Raw genomic sequence first — 25,433 nt, forward strand, 5'->3', positions numbered from 1 at the left:
TCAACATTGAGCATCCACATCTTCAACACCTACATGAAGTCATCATCGACAAAACCCAAGGTTAGTTCATCCCTCTAATGGGGGATATCACATCTAGGGGGAGCTTTGCTCTAAAAATAGAGCAAAAGCAACTCGAATGATGTGAACACAATAATACTTTATGTAAAAGTGGAAACCCCATTTGTGCTTAAACGATGAGTATGACCTACGATCAAATGTTCTCATTTGACTCCTCAGCCAATATACTCATATATAGATAACTAGTCATCGCCAATTGCTTGATAGATGCTAGAGTGTATGTGCATGCTTTGCCACATGTTTTATTTTCTATCTTATTATGTGAGCATGTTGGTTGCATATTTTTCTTCATTCGAGGACATCCATTTGTTGTTTTGATTGTTTGGTCTTTTTCATCTGCCAAATGGATGGACAAGAATGCCTAACTACTTCCTCTAGCTATCTATTATTTTTCTCGTCTCAAACTCTATTCATGCTACATCACAAAGTTTGAACAAGTCACTTTTGGACCCTCCGGGTGAGGAGCACTCGGAGCCACCGATCCTTCAAGGGCATAACTTCCAAAACCTCTTAATGATCTTTGGTCAGACCGACTCATCCAATTCGGTCTCACCGAGATCAGTAAGTTGACCTAGGTTTTCATCTCGATGCCACCGGTTAGAACCATTCGGTCACACCGAGTTGCAGCAACTGCTAGCAGTTTTGCATCTCGGTGCCACCGAGTCATTCCACTCGGCGCCACCAACAACGTCTGGGTATATATACTTCGCGTACCCGTATGGTTGAAAATTTCTTCAAACCGCACAAGGTCGCACCCCAGCATTGCCGCCTCCTTGGTCTCTGGATCATCGCCAGTGACCCTCCGCCGTTGGTTTCCACCAGCGTCAACGGAATCGTCACCACCATTGCCGCCATAGCAAATCCGTCGTCAAGTTAGGGTTCAGATTTTATCCTTTGTGCTTTTTGTTGCTCCGGTTCTTGCAAGTATAAGAGCGTCTCTAGCCTTTGGCCCCCAAGGAGGCGATTAAAATCGCCGCCTGGGGGCATACCAGCGCTAAAAATCGGTGTGGGGGCCAGCCGCCGGCCCAAGGGTCGCCCCCAGAAGATGACATATTTTTATACAAAATACGAATTCTGCTAAAGTTCGGCAAAAATGACATTTTATAGCATAATTTTTATTACATAAAAAAATTTAATCATTCTACGGTGCGAAGAACATGGTGAGCTTGGCGAAGTCGCTATCGTAGTCACCGGTCTTCTCCTCCTTGATGCGGACGCCGCCCCTGCTAGACCCCTGGCCGGCGTCGCCTTGGAGGACCAGTGCCGGTGGTACGTCGTCGTTGCTGTCGTCGTTGAGGCCGATGATGCCTTCCTCGTCGTGGCCTCGCCGATGCCGTGCGGCGAGCTCTTCTTAGGCGTGGCACTAGCGCTCCATCTCCGTCTGCGCCCAGTCATCGCGCGCCCACTTCAAGGCCGCCGCGTCGTCGAGCGCCTCCTTCTCGCTGCCAGCGATCCCGGGCTCCGTCTTCACAGGAGCGAGCCCAGGCTCCTTCTTCACGGTGGTGAGACCCGGCTCCATCTTCGGCTTGACGAAGCGGGGAGGGGCCGAGGAGGAGGCGCGCCGGCCGCCTTCGTTGATCACGATGCCGGCCAAGCAGGCGCGCCGGGCGAGGGGGGTCTCCGCTGCGGGCTCGGCCTTGACACCGAACACCGCCGGAGAGCTGGAGGAGTGGGAAGAGGAGCGGGATGAGGAGCAGGACAAGGACGACGAGCTGGAGACAAACCTTCTTGGCATCCATTGACCGGTGCCGCGGCGGGGGATCAGGGCGGTGGACGGGTATGTGAGCGGCGGGTTGTTGCCGCCCTCGGTTTACACAAGAACCTCGTGGAGCGTCCGGCCGGGGGCGGCCCACCACAGGCGTCGCCCCTCACTATTCCCTCGGCCCCCACCACCGGCGCCCCATTGGTGGAGGCGGCGTACTGCGGGGAGGCGCGCTGCTCGTCGGTCAGGGACGACCGAACACGGTCGACCTCACCGGCGAAGTAGTTGGGGCGCGCGTCAACGTCCGGCAATGGGGGAATGGGGACGCCTCCGGCGCTGAGCCTCCATCCTGTCAGCCCAGCGCACATCTCTGGAGGCGCCGGGATGTTGGCTTCGAAAAGCATGTGCGCCTCCCCCGCGTGCAGCGAGCGGCGGCCGAAGTCGTTGGCCGCCGCTCCGTCGTCGGGGAACCGCTCGCACATCGTCGCGGCTGGGCTAGGGAGAGAGGAGAGGTTCATTAGCGGCGGAGAGAGAGAGGCAGAGAGCACGACGTGTGTGGCCAGTGGCGTGGGGGAGGGGCGACGCTTTTTATAGCCGCCGGGGAGACGTGTGTACGCGTGGCGGGGAGTGAGGCGTCACCGCGCCGCCCGGGGAGTGAGGTTGACCAGTGGCAGCCTTGGCATTGATTCCTCGCGGGAAACCGAGGCGTTCTGAGGACGCCGAGGCGAGTGTCGCTGACTCGGCGGGCCTGCGGCTCTTTCGCGCCAAAACCGTTTCACCCGGCGCCCCAGAGCGCCCCCCCCCCCAGCGCGCCGGGGTCGGCTTGGGTGTGCCGGCGCCAAATTCGGCCCGAGCGGCGAAAATTGGGCTTCTCGGGGGTGCGGCTGGGCTGATTTTTGTGCGCCGGCGAGAATAAATCGCCTAGGGAGGGCGTGTTGGGGGCGCGGCTGGAGATGCTCTAATGCCTTTCTTCTTCCCACATATGAGATCAATCTATCCACCAAACAAAGTCCTTGGAATAGATTTGATGCAAAAACTTAGGGTTAGGTTTCTGCCGAACCCATCTCGGACCGACCGATCTGAGGGTTTCGGTGACACCATTAGCCCTGGCCATTGCACAAGTACAACTCCTTCTGACTGAAGTGTAGTGATCGATGAGACCGAAGTCACTTTCTTTGTGAAACCTTAGCATCTCGAAGTAACTGAACTACATTTCGGTCTGACCGAAACTGCGAGTTTATACTCTGTTAGTGCTTTAGTGTCACCGAGTTTGTCAAATCGGTAACTCCAAAATGCTTTCTGCAGAAAAAACTAAAGTTAAGTTTTTGTCTCAATATTTTGCAAAACACTACAAAACAAGGCACTTCCGTGATGATACATGTTTGTCATAGTAGGTCACGTTTTCTGTCATGCATGTACATCCATGACAATTTTATGACAGAATCAAGATAGTCATACCTGTGCTGTCGTAGAAGTGTTCCATGACATTACCGAAATTATCATCACGGAAGTGTTCACTTCCATGAGGATAAATGCCACGTCATGGAAGTGCTTTCGTCAAGGGTGACGACATGTGGCATCTACCATAACGGGTCGCCGTTAAGGTATCGGGTCCGGTTTTGGATCCGATAACCTGCTAATAGCCATGAGCAATGACGATTTTCCACGTGTAAGATTCTCATTGCCCGACGGAACCACGCGTCAGCTCCGTGTCGGCACAGGTGTCACTCATCCAATGGGCGAGATACACCTATGATATGTTGACACATGGACCGGCCCAAACGTGGCCCATAAAGATTAAATAGGCCGGCCCAACTAAAGGCCCACGAGATTTCACCGACCATAATGGGCCGGCCCAACTAAAGTCCCATGAGATTTCACCGACCATAATGGGCCGGCCCAGCTAAAGGCCCACAAGATTTTGAGGACACTAATGGGCTGGCCCGTTAACAAGCTGCCATGTTTTGGGCCAAATGCCGACCCATATTTGCTCCGGTCCATTAATAGCCTACCACACTCCGGGCCCAATAAGGGCCCATATGAGATCCGGTCCGTTAAAACCCTACCACGTTCTGGGCCAAATTACAGATCAGATCTGGCCCTTTAAGAGGCTTTGGGCTAAATTATGGCTAATATCAGATTCGGCCCGTCACCTAGATGCTATGCTTTTGGGCCCACATGCTAAAGGCACATTTAGTAATTCGGCATGATACTAGTTTCGGCCTGTTAAAGGCCTGTTTAACATTTCGGCCCTATATTTAATGTTAAAAGCTCATCATATAGTGCCTAACTACGGCCCGGTTTGCATCTGGCCTGCTCACAGCTGATAATCTGATTGGGCCAAAGAAGGACCGAGACAATTTTGGCCTGTTAACGGCCCGTGATGTGATTGGCACAATCATGGGCCAAGGTCTATTTTGGCCTGCTGCAGGCCTATGAGCTATTCGGCACGTTTCAGGCCCAACCTAATTTGCAGCCTCCTAAAAGTCCATTGAGTTTTCTTGTGAAAATAGGGCTGGCGGTTTACGCGGCCTATTAGAGGCCCAAATCTACTAGTGGGCCAGTTTACATTTAGGCCTATGTAGTGATTTGCATGACGGCTCAATTATGTACCGTAATTTTATGGTTTGTCCGGTTTACTGCGAAGACAGGATATATGTACAGTAAAATAACTGCAGCATCATGAATAAGAAAAAACCTAGACTATACAATAAAGAAATTACAGCATATTACATCCATTGGGCATCGAAGTTCGCCGCTATTATAATAAAGCACAAGCAGACAACAGATAAATAAACTTGGCATCAAAGATCGCCACCAATGCAAATAAACACGATGACAAAATAATATACAAAACAGACACCACTTCAATAGAGTTCAAGAAAGGTTAGCCCTGCTCGGGAGCTGCAGCACAAGCAGCTGAGCTAGCTGATGAGACTCTGCTTGTTTGACGCTTATATCCTCCTCACTCTGAGAGATAAACAAGCAGACAGATGACATGTTTTGCACATATAAGTATTAGTGTTGACAATTCATCACATTTCTTACTGACAAATAAAGTGACACATTTTAAAATAGCATTAACACAATATGGTATTGTTCAGGTTAAGACATGGCAGGAAATGACATTGTGAAGGAGTTGGCAGCATCACGACACCACTGGATTATAGATCAAGAACTCATAAGTATCAATGGTTAGTGTGCTGTCAATTTATCCCATTTCAGATTGGCAAATAAAGAGACGGTTTAAATAATAGTAGAATGATATGACATTTTTCAAAGTTAAGACATTGCAGAATATGACATTGTGTTGTAGTGGGTAGGTTCACCACACCACTGGATTACGGATTAAGAACAGAAGCATACAAGCAGTGCAAAAGAAGATCACTTGCTCTGTATAGTTTAATTTACATGGTATGAAGAAGGAACTTGGTTGTACAACTTAAAACTTAAATTGAGAAGGACAAACTTTTGTTTATGAACTACATAATAAACTTTAAACATGCAATTTGATGCAAACACCAAAAATAGACAGCTGTTGCAGTGATGCCTAACCAAATATACACAACAAAGTTTGAAGGCTTGAGAAGGACAAACTTACATTAATGGTGAAGACAGGCTCTATAAAGCCCTTGTCCATGCTGATGGGGGGGGGCAATTCAAGAAGTTTACCACTGAATTTTCTTCATAAGCATTGCCTTTATTCTACATTTTGTTAAGAGTAAATATAGATGTGATAATATAAGAAAAAATGGAGAATATTTATGATAATATGAAGAGTGATGCTACATAACCAAGTTGCTATAAATGTAAGTACAACGATACAGGCAAAAGGTACAACCAAGAGCAATGCAGAGCTAACCTTCTTTAGGACCATCGGTGTTATCCAACCTTATGGTAAGAGTAAATATAGATCTGATGCGTAGAAAATGGAGGGCAAAGGAAAATAAGCTGCAGAGTGATGGTACAGGAACAACTACCCGTCAATATAAGTACACTGATAAAGCACAATAGGTACTTACAGGAACAATGCAGAGCTAAAAAATTTCATTGGCATTGGATATATTCTACACTAATGTAACCATTCATACATGTCAGATAATTTGGAGCGAACAATTGATGAGCAAGCTATCATGCATAATGCTGTCACATAATGAACCAGGTATGATTGCAAGTATAGTGATACAGGACAACAGGTTCTAACAAGAGCAAAGCAGCAGGCAGCATATTTGGATATCCTGTCGTTCTTTTCAAACCGAAATTCTTCTTCGAGCTGATTTCCTACAAAGGCACATACGCAAAACTAGAAGTTCAAATTGTCATGTGATATCATAGACCATACCTCATCCTGGGAATGAGACCAGTGCATAACAAGTTTTTTCCATTCAATGTCTTCTAAATTTAGCACAGGAGACTTCATCGAAAATTCGTTTATAGACTTGCCACCAAAGTGTGATTTCCTCAGGTAACACCGATACTGTTGCAATTCTTCCTTGAAAAGCGCAAACATGCTTTGCTCGTCATGACTATCCAGATTGACTCTCGCCTACTTACAACAATGTAATGTAAATCATTCATGTGTTCAATCAGCAGAAAACAGGAAAATAATCACCATGAATAATAGCACTTACACGTAACTGGGATAGGAAGATGTGAAATGGTGTTTGTCTTCACTATAATCTTCCCATGATGGGAATATATGCACGTAGTCCCTAACAACATTGAAAGCATTGTATTTTAAACTAGGAATAACTGGAATGGGGTTCCAATCTGCAGGAATTGGCCGTCTCTGCAGTTGGGATAGGTCTTCGGTCGGTGGACTTGCTGTACTTTTTGCTGGAGTGGGATTTTTTTTGTGGTACGGCTGGTGATATGGCAATTGAAATCGGCATACCTTTTGCTAGAGTGCAGGTCCTGTGTGGTGGGGCTAGTGGTGTGGCCAGTGAAGTATGGGTATAGTCTGCTGAGTCGGTTTATGTCACTGGTTGTACAACCAATATAAGTGGGGTCCTGTCTGATTACTCCGGCACCACCATGTTTTTCAAGGACTTTGCTGGTGCTCCTTCAGGTTCGGCAATCACCCTCTACCTTTTTGATATCTGATGCACAAGAACAACATTTGAGTGGAAAAACATGGTATGATGACATATGGAATATGTATTTATAATGGATGGGCATGACATCTTGACATATATGATGAGTAAACTAAGCAGATGGCGGTCCAGCAAAGTAGAAGAAATGCAAGACAACATATGCAAGATACGCACAATCAATAAAACCTTGCCAAATTAGAACAGGCACCTTGATGGGTGAACAGGACAGGCCATCTGCCTTTGACTCCTCGAGGTTAGAATAGTCATTAGGATCATATTCTGAACAAGAATCTACACGTGGGGAGCGTATGAGTCTCATTGCATCCAGAATGGCACTCAATGCCTTGGTGCTAATTTTGTAAGTCATTGCAGTGTTCCACAATATTCTTCTGATGCACGGATTCTGATATTCATTGTAATTACGTATAATATCTGAGAACCATGAAAACATAAATAGTAGTGAGATTATCTTTGTAATGCATAGGATATTCTAATTTAGGGGCGCCCCTGTAAACCCTTGTGTGCTATCAATGGATTCTGATGAGTGAGCTCATGTGTGCTATAATATGGTGCGTGCATTAATATAATCTGGCACAAGTACACAAAAAAATAGGTTCCAGAAGTAAGGATAGTTGGCAGATGATAGGTTCATAATATACTGTATAGAGAGTTTATTGCCAAACCATGATAACAAGAGCAGACAACAACTAGGCGGACGATAGTGTACATAAAAGGGGTACACCATAACCACGATACATAAATCGGGAAAGTGGAACTGGATGCAAAATACGGTGTTGAATTGCCGCTACTAATTGAAAGCCTATCAATCACGTACATGCCATCTCTATCAGTTGTTGACTGCAGATGTCCCTACGCCCCTTCCGGACAGGGAACAAACTGTACGTACTAAATACAGAATAACAAAAGAGGAACATGTTAAAGAACAGAAGAGGAAGCATATTCTTGAGGTTCCGCTTCATTGCATACACTGTTGGTTGCCCACTCATGATGAGTCACAGCACCCAAAGAAATGTAATTCCATGTTGTCTCTCTATATGTGGCCACATGCATTTGGAAAATCAAGTGGGAGCATTACCTGACCAATTAAATGTGTGTCTGTTAACAAATATTAGTATCATATCACAATTTGTATTTGAAGAAGTAAGCTTTGGACTTATGATTGGTGGGTTGTTTAGCTTCAAGAGTGGACTGCTGCTAGTGCTGACACGTAGCACCTACATAGATCATAGTGTAGATATAACAGGAAAACCGTAAGCATTAGGAGTAAAATCAGGAAAGTGGAACTTGCTGGAATATATGTGCTAGTATTGCCGGTATGGCTAGTTCGGATACCAGCTCTCTTCAAATGAAGGTGTGGTACTATTAATATCAGTGTAACTCTCAAAGGCGACACAGCTCCCCGCATTTCCTTGCTAATCTTATAGGATTGAAGTGGGCAGACCACTACAAATCCTATTCCTATGTTTACAAAATCCTACGAATCAAAGAGGCCCGAAGAGTTCAAAGTGTCCATCACAACCGACCGTATAGACCTCTACACTTCAAATGTCCCTGCTCATCTTCACTACAAGGAACATATTGTACTACTATCATACTCCCTCCATTCCAAAATATAACTCTTTGTAGAGATTTCCAATATGGATCACATACAGATGTATACAGATACATTTTAGAGTGTAGATTCACTCATTTTGCTCCAGATGTAGTCCATGGTGGAATCTATACAAAGACTTGTAGTCCCTCTCTCCCAAAATATAAGAATGTTTTTAACACTACACTAGTGTAAAAAACGTTCTTATATTATGGGACGGAGGAAGTATTTAGGAACGGAGAGAGTACTTATTAAAGAAGAATGGAAGAGGAACATGCTAAAGAAGAGCAAGCAAATTTTGGATAATAAAATGTTTGTTGCGTAGTGCCCACACATGATGAACCAGAGCACATTAAGAATGCAACTCCCTGCTGTCTCTCTATATGTGGTGCACGTGCTTTTCGAAAGTAAAGTAGGAACATTAGCTGACCAATTAAATGTTAACTGTTTTAGTAATATCAGCACCATATCAGTTTCGTATTTGAGCAACAAGTTTGGAATTATGAGTGGCACATTGTTTAGCTTGATGGATTCTGAGCAGTGCTAAGCAGGTACGATGATGGTACTGAATATAAAGGCATGTCTGCATGCAAGTCGCGTGACTTTTGTCATTTGGGTCAGTTGACCATTTCAGGCGGTTGGATGAAGATCCTACGTCTCCTAACCCTTATTCTTCCTCGTCTCTGATTCTTCCCATATAGAACACCGCACGGGCCGCCGACCGAACCACTGGCCCCCACCGCATGTGTTCCTCCACCACCGCCACCCCCACCCCACCCCACCCGCGTCAAGTTTTCTTCCTTTGGTGAGGCCCCACCATCGCCCCGCACAACCACCGTCCCCACCGGAGCCCCTTCCTTCGCACCGGCGAACTCCTGCGAGCTCTGGAAAATCGACTGGCCCAATTTTGAAATTTAGTCTACTGTCATTTAACTAGTGTGGAATATAAAAGGGGAAAACCATAAGCATTGCGAGTATAGTGTTGAGCGTGACATGGCGGATCTGAAGTTGCAAACCGGACAAAGGCAACTTCGCAACCAATGTTTGCTTTCAACTATCAAGTAAGTGATGGACAAGAAATCAGAGTAAAGTAGTGGCGATCTATTTTCTTGCAACAATAAATAAGTTGAGCAGATATGAAAGAGTACCGCCTCTGGTGCGATGCCATGTATGCATCTGCTAAGAATTTGACGGTGTTGCGCTAGCGATGGCTGTCAGCAGCGTGGAAGCAGATCTAGGAGGGTAGACGGTGGTGGCGGGACGCGGTGGACGAGGCGGTCGTAGGAGCGGCGCCGGCAAGGTGGACGATGGCGGGGATGAAGCGAGAGGATGGGATGCAAGGATCCTGGTCCGAAGCCATGGATGAGAGAGGCCGATCTCTTGTAATGGACGACGGTGTTGGGGTATCAGCTCTGGCATGGTGGAGGAGGACGGCGAGGGATGGGGTGGCGGATGGAGGAGGCTGGGGTGGAGAGGGTGTTTTGGCGCCCATGGAGTACGAATGGGGAAATGGAGGGAGAGAGGAAGGGGAACAATGGCTTCAGGGCGCGCTTGTCTCAAATGCCAGGAAATTGACAAACTTAGCCCCCGTTTAAATTTCCTACATCTCAACAATATTATTCGGTTGGGGATAGGACGGTAATCTCGCATACACCGAACATTTGCCGACGAAAGTTTGTTTTTGGCGCCCACCATGTATGAATCGGGGAGGGAGTCGATTTCGGCCGACAAGACACTATGTTTTGGCACCCACTGTCGGTGTCAAAACCGGCGGATCTCGGGTAGTAGGTCCCGAACTGTGCGTCTAGGCCGGATGGTAACAGGAGGCAGGAAACACGATATTTTACCCAGGTTCGGGCCCTCTTGATGGAGGTAAAACCCTACGTCCTGCTTGGTTAATATTGATGATATGGGTAGTACAAGAGTAGATCTACCACGAGATCAAGGAGGCTAAACCCTAGAAGCTAGCCTATGGTATGATTGTATGTATATGTCTATCGACTAACCTGGCCTTGGTTTATATAATGCACCAGAGGCCTAGGATAACAAGAGTCCTAGCCGAATACGCCGGTGGGGAGGAGTCCTTGTCTTGATCACCAAGTCTTGTAGAATCTTCCATGTATGCGGCAGCTGTCCGAACTGGCCCGTGAGTATACGGCCATGGGGGTTCTCGGCCCAATCTAACAGATCGGGAGATGACGTGGTGAGTACCCCCTAGTCCAGGATACCGTCAGTAGCCCCCTGAACCGGTCTTCAAGTTAGAGACGCTCCTCCATTCTTCCGAACTATTCTTCATCTTCGGTTGTCGGTCTTGGAAACTAGTTCAACAAATCTTCCCATCTTTGATCTTGAGGATCGCCGAAATGCATTTGACGAGTTTACACGTCGGGTATCCGAGGAGCCCCTTTAAGTTTCCAGCCTTTATCAATGCCTTGTTATTTTTATGCCACACCTCGAGTTTGAAGTTGTTCCCGGGAGGCAGTGTCCTCTTGCGTCCGAGCTCTAACACCGGATAGCATTCGACGTATCTATTGCAGCCGAGCACTAATGCCGGACTGCTTCCGAGCTCCAACGCCGAGATATATCCGAGCTCCAACGCCGGACTATGTCCAAGCTCCAACGCCAGACTATATCCAAGATGTGATAGATCATCTTGGTCCAAAAAAGTTGAAGGAGTTTAGCCGAGCTTAATGCTGGAAATGCCCTCTATGGAGCCAGCCACTAGGGCCCGAGTTTTATGCCGGACTGCTTCCGAGGTGGTGCACCACCCCGAATGTGGGCCGATTTTTGTGAATATTTTTTATTGGTGCAATTTATTCTCTGCCGAGATATATAGCCAGTAGCCCTCAAGGTGTGTATCGGTCTAAAACCTGAGATGCACCTGAAGGATGACGTAAGATCGCTGATCCCAGTAGCCGCTGAGACTCAGGTAGATTTGCAAAATCGGCCTAAGGATCAAGTCCAAGCTCGGCAGAATACTTCGGGACACTAAAAGCGGCGTGCTTAGTCTTCGAGACTCAGGTTGGGTGCGGCCGACCAACCTGAGGATCAAAATCTCCTCGGAAACTATATTGCACATAAAATTTTCTGCATTGGACAAGCAATGCAGTAGCCCCCGAGACACTGGTCGGGTGGTAACACCAGATCAGGGGATCAATGTGCCCCTTTAATATTTGTAAATAATAAGCCCGAAGCCCAGTAGCCTCCGAGCCTTAATGCGGGCACGGATGGCCGAATTAAGGATCAATATCCATAGTAAAATCACAAATTATGTGTAATGACTCTATGTATCCAAGTACATTACGTCATTAATACTCGGATCCGCATTGTACAAAACCTTGTTGACCGACCATCGGCTTCCACCTCTTCGGCCAGTAGCCGTGGAGTGTTTGTAAAGAAAATAGTCCCGCTATCGGTTCCTTTCTTTGGGTTGTCATGCTAAGCATGATCATTAAATCTCAGCTCTAATGTAAGAGCAAAATATTGAGGATTTAGTTTTGGGAGGCCAGTTAATAGCCCCGGTAGTGTTTGGCGACAGTCGGGGTCAAGCCGTAAACACTTCGGCCAATGTTATGAACGGCCCATCATTTAACATAGTCATCGGATCGCTGACCAGTTTACGCTTATTGTGAAAGTCAGTTTTCGGCTTTCTCCACTGAGGTGCTTAACCGTGTGAGCTGGAAGCACAATCGCAGTGGTTCTCCCTTTACACGCCTAGCCGAACAAAACGAAACGTAGGAAGCAAGTGCAGGAGCCGGGCAACCCAACTATTGACCGAAGACACAATTCGAAACCGATGCATATATAGAAATATCTGAGAATGTTTTTGCTGAATCCCTAAAGGTGTCCGGTGTTGCACCGCGAGACTAATGCTGGAAAAGCACAAATAGTTTAAAAGTGCCAAAAAGCTTGGAAAACCAAGAAACGTCGGTAAAAGCATGACGTCCGAACAATATCAAGTGTTCGGTGCCAATCCGAAAGTTGGTCTTAGAAAAAAGAAGTGCTTCTGTCGTGCTTTAACATGATACATCCTATCTCAAGACTTCGAGCGGGTCAGCCTACGGCTTCAACCTCCTATCCCAAGGGCGGAATACTTCTCATCAGGCCAGTTTAGCAAACTAAACTCTAGCGGTTTTGAGAGAGAAATTAGGCTCCCCGGCTAGTGACCGCACACTCGTGTCGAAAAAAGGAGTGATAAATAATAATAATAATAATAATAATAATAATAATAATAATAATAAAACTTTGCAACGACTAAGAAAAAGAACACTTATTATAAAACATTTCAAATAAACTTAAGAGCCCCCAAGTGACTTGGGTAGAAGAATGATTGCATGTATCAAAGCACTTATATCATATCTATGTTCAACCGAACTTCAAACGCGTCTTAACTGATCGTCAGCTTCTCCCTCTTCGGTCAAGGACCGAAAAGTGTTATGTACTCCATCGGTCGAGAATATCGACAGTGTTTCCAATAACCAGGCAATCAGGCCATAAGGCTGTAACAGACAAAGCGCGCTCAGGGAACTTATGCTATATTACCGTGAAGTGTAAGAAGCATCTTCGAAGAAAATAGTACCCCCACCGATACCTTTCTTCGATGCTCATTGTTATTATGAGACTTGTGCAATAGATTTTTTGTAGTCATGAGTTCCGTTGTGTGCCGACCATCATAGAAAACTATAAGAGCGCTAGCTTTCGGCTTCACCCAGTCTGAGGTCCGGCTCGGGCGACCCGATCGTGACAATCGCAGAGGTGCTCCCTTTACTCCCTAGCCGAACAATCGGGAACGTAGGGGTAAACACAGGAGCGAGGCAACCCAGCTTGCAAATCGCTTAAGTCAATATGGTGCATATTGTGGCGTAATACACGAACAAGGAACGAAGCCGTACAAGTATAATCATATGCAAGTGGAAAAGCTTCATGAAGGAAGCCCCCAAATAAATTGGGTATTTGAATTTATGCGTCACAAACAAAGTTTGGACAGGGAAATTTTTTACAAGCAACTTTTTTCCAAAGAAGTATAATGCTTGGTCGAACCGAACACAAGTTAAAAATTAAATCTTTGAGCATGAAAGTGACTTAGCTGGTTAATGTGTTCGGCATTGATGACGCGGTCCGAGCTTGATGCGGGACAGGGTTCCATCCCCCAAGCCAGTCCCGAGGTGGCGGAGCGGAGAGCTCGACACGCCGAAGTGGTGACATAGCACGGTTAGTGCATACCGGCAGAGTGACGACGAAGTCCCCGGATCGTTTTCTTGTGCACAAAAAATAGTGCAAGCCGGAGATAATAGTATTAATAATAATTAAAAAAATCGTTGCATAATAAATAATTTATGCAAAGTGAGTAATAAAAGAAATATGGCCTGGCGCCAAAGTCAATGTCGACCCAGGGCGTCGGCATGATGCGGTAAAGGCATGGCAAAGCCTGGATTCATAGGTCGGTCCGAGTTCCGGATGCGGCGTTCGCCGGACTATGTACGGAAACTGACTGAACCACCACGCGACCGTCGTTAATGCAGCCATCATTTGATAGACCTGCGTACAGATGATGGACAAAACAGAGTAATAATTCCTTGGGAAAATAAACCCAAACAAGCAAAAAATACTAGGATTAATAGCACCTGGTTTATTTGTTGTAGCAATCCGAAGAAAGGTGATTCCCAAAATTGGGACTCAATCCGCACACCCATTGCCTGATGGGCGATAAAGCGATGGTATGGCGATGCTGTCAAAGGTTGGCTCGCCGAGGCAAAGCCCTCGGTCCAGCTAACGTGACGGAGCTGGTCGGCTAGTGACGCCGAAGTCTCCGAAGTAGGTTGATGAAGAGATGGTGAAGCCCCCGGTCCAGCCGAGATGTCGAAGCCTCGGTGTCAGCCGATGAGTCGAAGTAGGTCGGCGTGATGGACACCAGCTTGAAGAAGCAATAGTACGGCCCTGCCGATGCAGGTCGTGACGTGGTTGATGCCGACTTGATGAAGTGACCGTGCGGCGATGCCGGTATGCCCGCTCCGTGTAATCCGTGGGGCGGCGATGTTGGTGATGATTTATCCTTCGCGATGCCGGACTCTTGTTCGGCTTGCCGAGATGATGATCCGAAGAAGTTGAGCTCGGCTAAAGTGACGATGTGTCTAGCGCAGGTCGGCAGCCGTGGAGTAATAATGCCGGACTGGTTTGACACCAGCATGATGTTGAAGATCATGTTCAAAAGATCTTAAAGTTAGTGGGATGTGTTCGGGAACAAAACACAATACCCCATATAAAACTTCCTTCAAAAGGGATGTCCGAAATCCCGTTCATAAAAAAGATGAACTCGGGTCGGAATCATTTTCGCGCAGAAAAGAGATCCGAAAAGTGATGCACTAATCGAAAGGTTCCCGGAGTTTGGACGGTCGGATCGAGCTGAAATTTTGAGAGGTGGTAGATATAGGAATTCCGCAGCCGATCAACGGTTGGATCTTCGAAAGGACGTCCGAGATAGAAGCTGGACACCACGCCCTAAACTCATTCAAATTCCCGTCCAGATTTGACAGGGCTCCGGTATATCGTGGATTGCCAGAGATTCCTCCGTCGGAACTCGATGAAATTTTCCAGGGTTGTTATAGACTCAATTCCGCACAATTCCACCAAAGCGATACTCGAGGAGGTGGTGGCGGCAGATACGAGTTCGCTGTCCAAAAAAACAGCGCGGTCGCTTGAGGGCAATGTTGACGTTGAGCCCCCGAGCTCCATAGATGATTTCTCCGTGATCTTGATAGAGATCGGAGTTGATGTTTGATGAAGGCCCTCGTCCGAACATGGTGATCCGAACACGGGGTGCAATTCTTGGTCGAACTGGTGACGAAGACGCCGAAGTCGCAGTTGATCTGCAGGCGAGCCATCGATCCTTTTGTCGATCACACAGCGGAACTCTCAATGAAAGCACCAATGTCGGTGTCAAAACCGGCGGATCTCGGGTAGTAGGTCCCGAACTGTGCGTCTAGGCCGGATGGTAATAGGAGGCAGGGAACACGATATTTTACCCAGGTTCGGGCCCTCTTGATGGAGGTAAAACCCTACGTCCTGCTTGGTTAATATTGATGATATGGGTAGTACAAGAGTAGATCTACCACGAGATCAAGGAGGCTAAACCCTAGAAGCTAGCCTATGGTATGATTGTATGTATATGTCTATCGACTAGCCTGGCCTCAGTTTATATAATGCACCAGAGGCCTAGGATAACAAGAGTCCTAGCCGAATACGCCGGTGGGGAGGAGTCCTTATCTTGATCACCAAGTCTTGTAGAATCTTCCATGTATGCGGCAGTTGTCCGAACTGGCCCGTGAGTATACGGCCATGGGGGTTCTCGGCCCAATCTAACAGATCGGGAGATGACGTGGTGAGTACCCCCTAATCCAGGATACCGTCACCCACCGTGTTTGAATCCAGGTGAGAGGCGGTTATGTCATGATTAAGTGAGATTACAAACCTACCCCTATCAAAACCTATAGAAATCGAGCCGATAGGCTTTGCGTGTCAGGGATAGGCAGTAATTTCCATCTTGCAGATTTTGGTCTCAGGCGGTAACTGCGAATTTCCCCTCTTCGTTCAAAGTTTTGCACAGCAAGAGTGCACGTTTACTATGCCAACTCAATTCAAATCCAGTTTGTATTCTATTTTTGTTTGGGCAGGATCCATTTGCGATTGGAATAAAATTCTATATACATCATTATATATATATACTTTCAAAAGCACAACAAAGAATTTCGCTCCTTTATATGTACTAATTGACCCATTGCGTCAAATGGCACAGACCCGCTAAAGCCATGTTGTCGACGAACATAGTTTCATTTTGCAATGACATATTCAATACTCGTAATAGAAAGCCCATGTGTTAAACCATGCGATTTTTAAAATGTCTATCAAAAATATCATCCAGTAAACCCATGAGCCAATGTAAGCAGGTAATCTAATCTATGAGATTGTAATAGTGGAAAGACCATTATCAATATTTTTATTATTCTTATAACTATAAACAAGGAGACCACTACCATCTGAATTCATACATGCACCTGCCACAAAACCAGTATATTGCACAAACAACACTCGCAAATTGTCATAGGCTTTCTGTAACAATGTAACCACTGTAATTTCTTCAGCGATGAAAAGAGCTGGTACAATGATGGTTGCTTGCTTGGATCGCTGCACCAAAGATCGTTGAGGTCATAGTTAGTGAGGCAAGTAGCAGAAAAGAAGAGAAAATAAAAATTGAGAACAACAGCATATTATTTGAGAAATGATCTGTCATCTTACTTGTCTCGACATGAAGATATTATGCTAGCCACTAGTGGAATGACCTCTTTGGGAATACCTAGTTGTTTGTTCTGGAACCCAACTGCTCCAAAAACTTGCATTGGATTCAGCCCGCTTGAAAGTACAGCCAACGTTGCTAATTCCTATAGGATTACTCACATAGGGGTAGAAGCTCTTTCTCTAACATGCAAGCAGACAAACATAGGACTATACGTATAATAAGTTTCTATAACATAAGCAGCTTGTTGTGTTACCACCTAGACAAAGCACCTGAGTGGACAGATCAAAACGGTGGATAGGGCCCACATCTAGCACACGCTTTTCACATATCATTTGAATTTTGGTGGATCCTGGATGAACGGCTTCTTGGACACTAAATTCGGGTGGACTCCTAGATCTCGAGTATAGATATTAATCCAGGAAATTGTCCTATGGAAAATACAAAAATATAAGAACCATGAGCTGAAGGCATGCTTGTAATTAGAACAACAACCTATATGTAATCCACCAGGGAGAATGATACTGCAAAAAAGGTTAAATCTCTTATATTGAAAACCGTGCAAAGGAGTGCCCCACTATAATAATGTAAATTTCCCGGGATGTATATTTAATAGCTAAATTTTGTTCAAATATCTGGGAATATTAATCATAAAGCCGAAGAATGCATGAAACAGCAGACCAAATATATCTACCATAAGACACCAAAAAATATATCAATCTATTTTGTCAACAAAATTGACAACCACAATAACCATGATAATCCTGCACAAAGGATGGTATACACCAGAATACTTTCACTCATAAATTCTATCTAAAAGCTAAGGTTTATTCTTTGATGCAAATATACTATCAACTCATAAAGCTGAGATACCCTTTCGGACCAGATCACCTAAGTTGGCACTAATATCAACTTTTACTTTGCAATAATAAGAAGATCTTCATACTTTCCTCTGTCCCAAATCTAATAGGTTTACAACCCTGATATATGACATTGGCTACTGTCATGTTGCATTTCAAAAGAACAAGGGAAAAAGGCACAACAACCACATGTAGGGCTGCTCCAAGAAACTCACATGCTTAGTTTTCATCTTGATGTTGTAGGGTAGCAGAGACTCCATAGAAACAAACACATCAAAGCAAAGCGAAAATAAAAAAAATGGATACATAGCAAGCAATGATAATGAAAGATATTTTCAGTTACCACTGACCACCAGAAGTAACACTATCGGCTCCATAAAAATGGCTTGGTAATTGATCGTTGAAAGGCAGAAGAACTGAATATATAAGAATAAGCCATGAGGCACCCTTCTCACAAAAAAAGAGATGGCCACTGTGAAGAAGCACGAGCCTAGTATGTCTCTAATAACAGAGATGCTCCTGTTCAATATAACTAAACTATTCCATGAGCAAAAGATAAACATGCATGTAGCTTGAATTCAAAGAATACACATGTAGCTGGAAAGAAAGGAAGCAAACCTCGAGCAGCAAAACAGAGTTACAACAAAACAGAAGATCAACATGCAGCAACATAGGAGATCACATAACCTGATAAATAAACATAAATGAAGTAGTCAGAGCAGGCAAAGAAAAATTCATGCGCCAAGGCATTAAAACATTTTACAGTTCAGTTTGCAACTTCAAAGTTGACACCATGGCGGCGCACAACTATAGAGTAAAAGACCAGCATGCTATGCATGTATACCATGTTTCACTTTGAAAATAAAGCTGGATTGCAACTGAATATCTCTCCTTGTATTTCCTATATTCCACCCACCTAAATTAAACCAGCAAGTTAGCATGTCACTATTTACAAAGAAACACCAAAATAACCTAATCAACCATATCCCTTCTTTAATATTTCCTTTCTTTTTTGTAATTCTAATTCTTCAACATGGCACGAGGATTTACCCTATTTAATCTCACACTAAGATCTACACTTAGTGTGTGGCATATATGTTAATACCCCCGACCTAAGATCTGAGAAGAGCAAGAACAACAAAACTGAGAAATTTCCCTTGGTTATTTTAAGTTTTCGTCGAACTGGCAAAATCATTTGTAGGCAACTCAAGTTATACGCCGTGTGCAAGAAGTGAACTTCCTCAGAAACCTCACAAATATACGACAAGTTAGGTAAGTAACAATATATTGAGGATGAAAAAAATGCTTATCGATACATGAGTTGAGAAACCAATCAAATACCTTCAGATTCAATGATGCAATTATCCTAGAAAGATCTTAAGCCTGGAGAACCCTTCAACTGAACAAAAAACAACAAGTCAACATATCAACAACAACACAAGAGACAGCTTGTTAGCAAATCCAGCAGTAAACAAAAAACACGCTACTAATTCTTAATATCATTAACCTGTAAGATTTGTACACGTAAAGTCATGTTAGTGATTCTTACACCAAATCAGTATACCAACGCCATAGTACTACACCGTCTAATTACTATATGATTACCAGACTGAAGAAAAACGTTGCAGCCCCCTTCCGCCACTTTGCGGATGTGACCTCATGTTCCCTCCGCTTCAGATCAGGAACTTGAGGGAGGAAGAACGGACAGCGGACGATGGTTATTTCCACTCTTGTTTCAATGTGATCAGGAAGCAAATGCAATCCACTTTTAGAAAACCAAACTATATATACCTAAAGGATCAGTGTTCTAAAAATGTGAGTTACACTTCCCGCTTCCATGATCCATAATAAAATAAGAGACTTAGGAAAGGGGCTAGCCTACACAAATAGCCCAGAAAGAGCAAGCAAAACTTGGAGAGTGGAGGGAGAGCTCACCTAGACCCAAGAATCTGTAGGTGGCCAAGCCATATGTGATAGGAAGCACAGAGGATCCGAAACTCATTAGGCAATACATTCCTCTCCTACATTCCATGGCCATGCTGGCCATTCTCGAACCAAAGGTCCACAATGTTGCACCCAGTATCAGCACAATAGTAAGGCAAATGCATGACTTCGGTACCTAATCCCAGAGCAGCAAAAATAAAATGGTAGTAAGGCAAAGACATGTAAAGATGAAAAGGTTACATGAACTGGACATGCCAAAATTGACCAGCTCATCTTCGAGTTCCTCCAGCAATGCTACTTCCCTGTTCGAGGAGCTCTCTGTATCAGCCACTCGCCTGCTCATCTTCATGATGCTTGCCTCAGTCTGTAAATCCATAAAATTTAATTTAAGCCAGATAAGTATTTTATCAGTAACTCTCGCTCTCTGGAACAAATGTGGACCAACTAAACTGAATATTCTACTCCCTCCGTTCCCAAACATTTTTCTTTCTAGAGATTTCAACAAGTGACTAAATACGAAGCAAAATGAGTGAATCTACACTCTAAAATATGTCTACATACATCCATATGTTGTAGTCTATTTGAAATGTTTAGAAATACAAATATTTAGGAACGGAGGGAGTACATCAGACCAAAATCTTGACTAATTAAAAACTGACATAAGCTATCAACCTGTGAACACTTGCTCTATGGGACAAATGCAGACCAAACTGAACAGAATATTCTACACGAGAATAGAATCCAGACTAATTAATAACGGCATACGAACTGGACCTGTGAACACTCGCTCTCTGGGATAAATGTAGACCAAACTAAACCGAAGAAACATATAACTTTGTTTTTACCTTCATAACAGGCAGCATGACCAGAATCACATCCCGTGAGAGGCCATAAACCTAGAAACTGCATCAGTTAGAAATACTGCATAGATGTGGCACATGTGCAAATATTTGTCCAATTACAAAATAAGAAAGGGATATTACCAGCACATTTTGTTATACTGCTTGGTTATGTTCAAATGGTACACACAATCGTAATGGTAGATGAAGAAACGCAATGCAAGATCTTTCAGTCCCCTCTTTTTATCCCTCTCTGAATCCATGTCCCTTCTTTTTCATCCCTCTCTCTGAATATAGATCCTAGCAATGATCATGCTTCCAGTCCCCTCTTTTTCATCCCTCTCTCTCAAACACACACGACACATTGCAGCAAACATAACACATCAACTACTGTAATTGAAAACTGAAGTTGTGACTCTCTATTATCCAATTTCAGTAACCATAAACTCTATGCCTAGCAGCAAAGATCTCATAAATGCACATACACATGATCACAAATTGTATCATCTAAATGCAAGAACAAAGTGGAGGAAAGAGAGGGGATGTAGAGGCAAACCTGAACTTCCTCGAGCTCCTTGCTCCTGCTGCTCTAGTCGGAGACCCTCCCTCAACCACCGACCACATCCGCAACTGCTGCTGAAATGTAATGAAGGCCTCCCATGAAAGGAAATTAATATCTATATATGAGAAATCAGATGAGAATATGCGGAGTAACCAATAGGCATTTTTAGCATCGCTATGATACTGGATAATGTTGGCCTCTGGTAGCACGATGCATTACAAGCATATGTCGAGACACAAAGGTAAGTAGTAGATAAATTATACCCCAGTGCAGACTGTGCGTTCTTCCTGAATGGAACACAGAAAACCTGGATTAGAATTTTCAGAAGTTCTCTAAAACTACCTGTCGTCAATGAGTAAAGTATCCTATGGCTAGTACCTATGTACGTAACAAATTCACGTCTCCATTGTCCAGAATTCAACAGCCATCAGAATATAAACAAACTTGACAAGCATTGTACTGCCCCTTCTTACATAGACCATGCAAACTAACAAGGACGTCCCTTCAACCACATATAACCCAAACATAAAGCAAAGAAAATTAAACTGTGACTTCAACTATAGATAACACAAGCACCGTTGTGTTGTCTAGCATAAACAACATGGAGCCTGTAGCAGCAGCGTACGATCTGTGATTTACATTTATACTCAATACTGTTAGCAAAACAAACCACCTTTCGTTTATTGAATCATGATTTTCTCACCATGAATCATACTAAATTACATATACATGATTTTCAGTCATGGTTGGTTTCTATGCCTAAAATAGGTATGAAAATTGGTGCATGGCAACAAATAGTAGCAAGTATCGCTCACGGATAACAATCTACTCAAACTGAATTGAAACCGGATAAATAATGCAACCAGACAACCAGGTATAAAACTGGCACATATGTGTACAGACAACTATTTCATTGGCCTTTCCTCGAATTTGTACCTATTCATCCGTGCTTATGTTTAAAGATCGAGTATCCATGCGTTGTAACATCAAGAAATTGCACATGTATCTTTCTCTCCACTCTTTTCACAAAATTGGTTGCTTTAAACATAAAAATTGTTGGCAATACATATATGATTATATTTTTTCCAAATAATTAACTCACATGTCAGCATACATATCTAGGCACTCATTATTTATCCAAGAATTTGGTGGCATGGATCCACTCTAGAAACAAAGAGATACATGGTAGGAGAAAAACGTGAAGAGAAAAAACACGGGACAACACATACCTTGCCTCCTCCCTGGCACGGTTCCCTGTCGCCAGCCTCCTCCCCCTCCTGCGCAGCTCAACCCCATCGCGACCAGAGCGTTGGCCCGTGATCCAACCACCGGATGGCCAGTGAAGCTAATTGTGCTGAGGGAGAGAGACCATCAATGAAGGTTTGAAGAGGAAAAACTAAGAGAATAGATATGGGGAGAGGGATCTCACCATCTCCAGCTTCCTCGGTCTCGAGCACCTCCATCCGGTCTCTCATTTTTCTGACCTTCCCCGTCTTGGCCTCTAGCTCGAGCTCCGACCCACCAACGCCAGATTCGACCCAGAAGCACCAATGGTGGTTGAGGGGAGTAGCAGGCAGCGGCGGTGATGAGCGAGGATGAGGGAGGGGCTGTGGGGAACGAAGTGTGTGCAACACCCCGGCAGCGGCATGGCGCCACGAACAGCGGCTTCCTCCTGACGACGTGCTTGTAGGGGAGAGAGGAGGGAGGCAGAACGGCGGCGGCGGCTAACGAGGATGTATGAGGGAGGAGCACGAGGTGTGGGGCTTGGTGAGGCTAGGGTTTGTCCGGTGGGGACTGGGGCTTGGGGAGACGGGGGATTGGGTGCGGAGCGCGTGGTGGGGATTGGAAAAAACGCCCTGCACGCAGGCGACCCAGCCAATCAGCGTGCCGCGCGAGGCCACCCATCGTTAGACAATGAAAACTACCGCCGGGTGACAATTAGTTTTAACCGTCGTGAAGATCTGATGACTCAGGCGCGCTGGAATGCAGATCCGACGGCCAACGAAGCTCCAAATCGGGGGAGCCTTGTGAGAGCGAGTTGGCTAGCCTCATTATAGTTTTATAAATATAATATAATTACAAATACAATAATCTCAAAATGATAAGGTTGAATTCAAAAAAAATAAACAAACTAAATTATGTTCTACTAAAATGTATGGATCAGTAATATCTACATATTAAATAACATAGATGCGCGTGAATTCATATGAGTATGCATGTTTGATAGATCAATTTTGGTTCGAGTATGAATTAGATATATCATCATCTCGAATTCATATATTTGAATCCCTTTTATGTTGACTCCTTTCACGCCCATCTCTCTCGCATGCTCCTTCATGTACCTATCATTCTCCAGCTCACCCGCACGCTCACTTCATGTTTCTCCTATCTTCGCAAACATAGTCTCTCGACGTCTAACTTGAGAAGTGTCACACTCTCCCTATCATTATACATTACACGATATTCATTATCTCTCACGTCTCTACCGTTCTCTGGCATCACTAGGTACCTAAGCTTTCTTTTTCACCACCACACACAGTCTCACTCGTCTTTCACTTTGTCTTTCTCTATGGGTTTCTCTCACACACCCTATATGTCTCTAGATATGACTCATACCACTAAAATTACTCTCTCGTACAGACACAACATTTGTTGCGGTCTCCTTTCCGTCTTCATCCCAGTTATAAAACTGACATTATTCATTTGTTTACTGACTAGACAAACACCCCCCCCCCCCCGCTCTCTCTCTCTCACACACACATAGCTCCTGCTTCCACTCCCCTTCCCGACTATCGTCTCTCTCTCACACCCACAAAACTCTCGCTTTCGCACCCCGACTCATATTTCTCTCACATCTTTGATCGACTAGCCTCCAGATAGGTTTATACACCCGCACACTCGTGCTTCCACTATCGCATACATGTCTCTCTCGCGCTCCTTGTATCTATGTAGATTTTCCGTCCCTTCTTGAGATGCGCCCTCTCGATTGTGCACACACACACTATCGCCTTATTGTAAGCTGATACCTCTTGCACAGACACTCCTTGTGTCTTTGTCACACATGTACTGCGTCCTCCTCCTCTCTCCCTCTCTCTCACACACACAACACACACACACATGGTCTTTTTGCAACAACTAGCAAGATGCCCATGCATTGCACGGAATATCAAGATGCATTTGTATGACTAGTTTATCTTGTGGGAGAAAATGATGGACGAGGGAAGGCCTTATTTACAAATGTGGAGAGGGGTGTGGATATATTTTTGCAAAATTTCCATAGTTTCCTTCCTATCTGTCAGATATAAATCGGACGGCCTATATTGCATGATGGCAGGCAAACCATCATCACCAACTCTTTACTCTTATAAAAAACAGAGTTGGTGATGATGGTGTGCCCGCCATCCTGCAATATAGGCCGTCTGATCTATATCTACCGGATAGGAAGGAAACTATGGCAATTTACCCGCACTCATCTCCACATTTGCAGATAAGGCGTTCCCTCTCATTCATCATTTTCTCCCACAACATCTTGATGTTCCGTGCAACGCATGGGCATCTTGCTAGTAAGAATAGAAACTAGAGATATACCACTTCTCAAATCTTGAAACCAACAACATTCCTCCCTTATCTCATCAAAACCGCCAAAGGAATACATTTTGAGTGAAACATAAGATATTTTTAGCGATACACGTATTTCAAAACTAGACTCTTTTTTCTATCAAATCGTTGAATATGTATTAATCTACTTTGATCGTGTGGCAACGCATTGGCACATTGCTAGTAGTTATTACTACTGTATAATTTTTTGGACATCAGACAAACGGTGGAGTACATATACGAAGAAAAGAGGCGCACGCACACAGTCGGTATCTCGCCCTCTCACACACATGAGAGTTACGTAAAGGCACCGTTAACAAATAAACCCTAAAACCCTAGGTGCACGATCGCTGCATGCGCGGGTACCGGGTACGTGGTGGAGCGCACCTTTGTAGGAATAGTCAATTCGCGTGATAATTTGATCCATACGAGTTGATGGTCGGGACCACAGGTGAACGACCTGGAGGCGGTGGCTCGCCAGTTGCCACAGACCGAGTAGCCACGTATAAAATGTCTTTTTTGTGGGGTAAGAGTTCCGATTTTCAAGGGAGCGTTATACGTACTTAAGTAGTTTTTAGAACAATTGGTATGGAGCGAAAATGGAATTCATAACTACTACTACCTCCTTCGCGTATGGTTGTATGGGTTTATGCTGCGAGATGTTGAACCTGGTAGTTCTAGGGCAAATACTATGGTTTAGATGTTGGTTTTCAGTAATGAAAATCGAATGGGGGAAACCCTTCTTTGATAAAAAAAACTACTACCTCCGTCCTGGTTTACTAGTCACCATCGTATTTTGGGTCAAAGTTTGTCCATGAATTTTAGTTGTAAAATGTGAATGGAAAATGAGATTTTT

At 44.6% G+C, this 25,433-nt stretch overlaps 1 protein-coding gene across 21 annotated transcripts; it reads right to left on the reverse strand.

Moving 5' to 3' along the window:
- Positions 1-16,452: 16,452 nt before the first annotated feature.
- On the reverse strand, positions 16,453-22,544 carry LOC147975467 (uncharacterized). Of its 21 annotated transcripts, none has more exons than XR_015600820.1 (9): positions 22,410-22,434; positions 20,975-22,334; positions 20,563-20,808; positions 20,425-20,475; positions 19,845-19,943; positions 19,571-19,754; positions 18,977-19,034; positions 18,254-18,322; positions 16,453-17,206 (listed from the first exon to the last, which is right to left on the reverse strand). XR_015600820.1 is itself a non-coding variant. In XM_087518167.1 (8 exons), exons 4-7 carry the CDS (start codon positions 20,440-20,442, stop codon positions 18,997-18,999), a joined length of 339 nt encoding a protein of 112 aa, XP_087374293.1. In that variant the 5' UTR covers positions 20,443-20,475; positions 20,563-20,808; positions 20,975-22,334; positions 22,410-22,434; the 3' UTR covers positions 16,453-18,322; positions 18,977-18,996. The 21 variants fall into 21 exon arrangements, 5 of the variants coding, with proteins under 5 accessions (XP_087374293.1, XP_087374292.1, XP_087374291.1 ...); XR_015600819.1 differs by having other exon boundaries at positions 16,453-18,051; XR_015600818.1 differs by having other exon boundaries at positions 16,453-18,154.
- Between the last annotated feature and the right edge of the window lie 2,889 nt (positions 22,545-25,433).

This window comes from Triticum urartu, chromosome 4A (genome assembly GCF_056163025.1).
Source record: "Triticum urartu cultivar PI428250 chromosome 4A, HENAU_Tu73, whole genome shotgun sequence".
NCBI classification, from domain to species: Eukaryota; Viridiplantae; Streptophyta; class Magnoliopsida; order Poales; family Poaceae; genus Triticum; species Triticum urartu.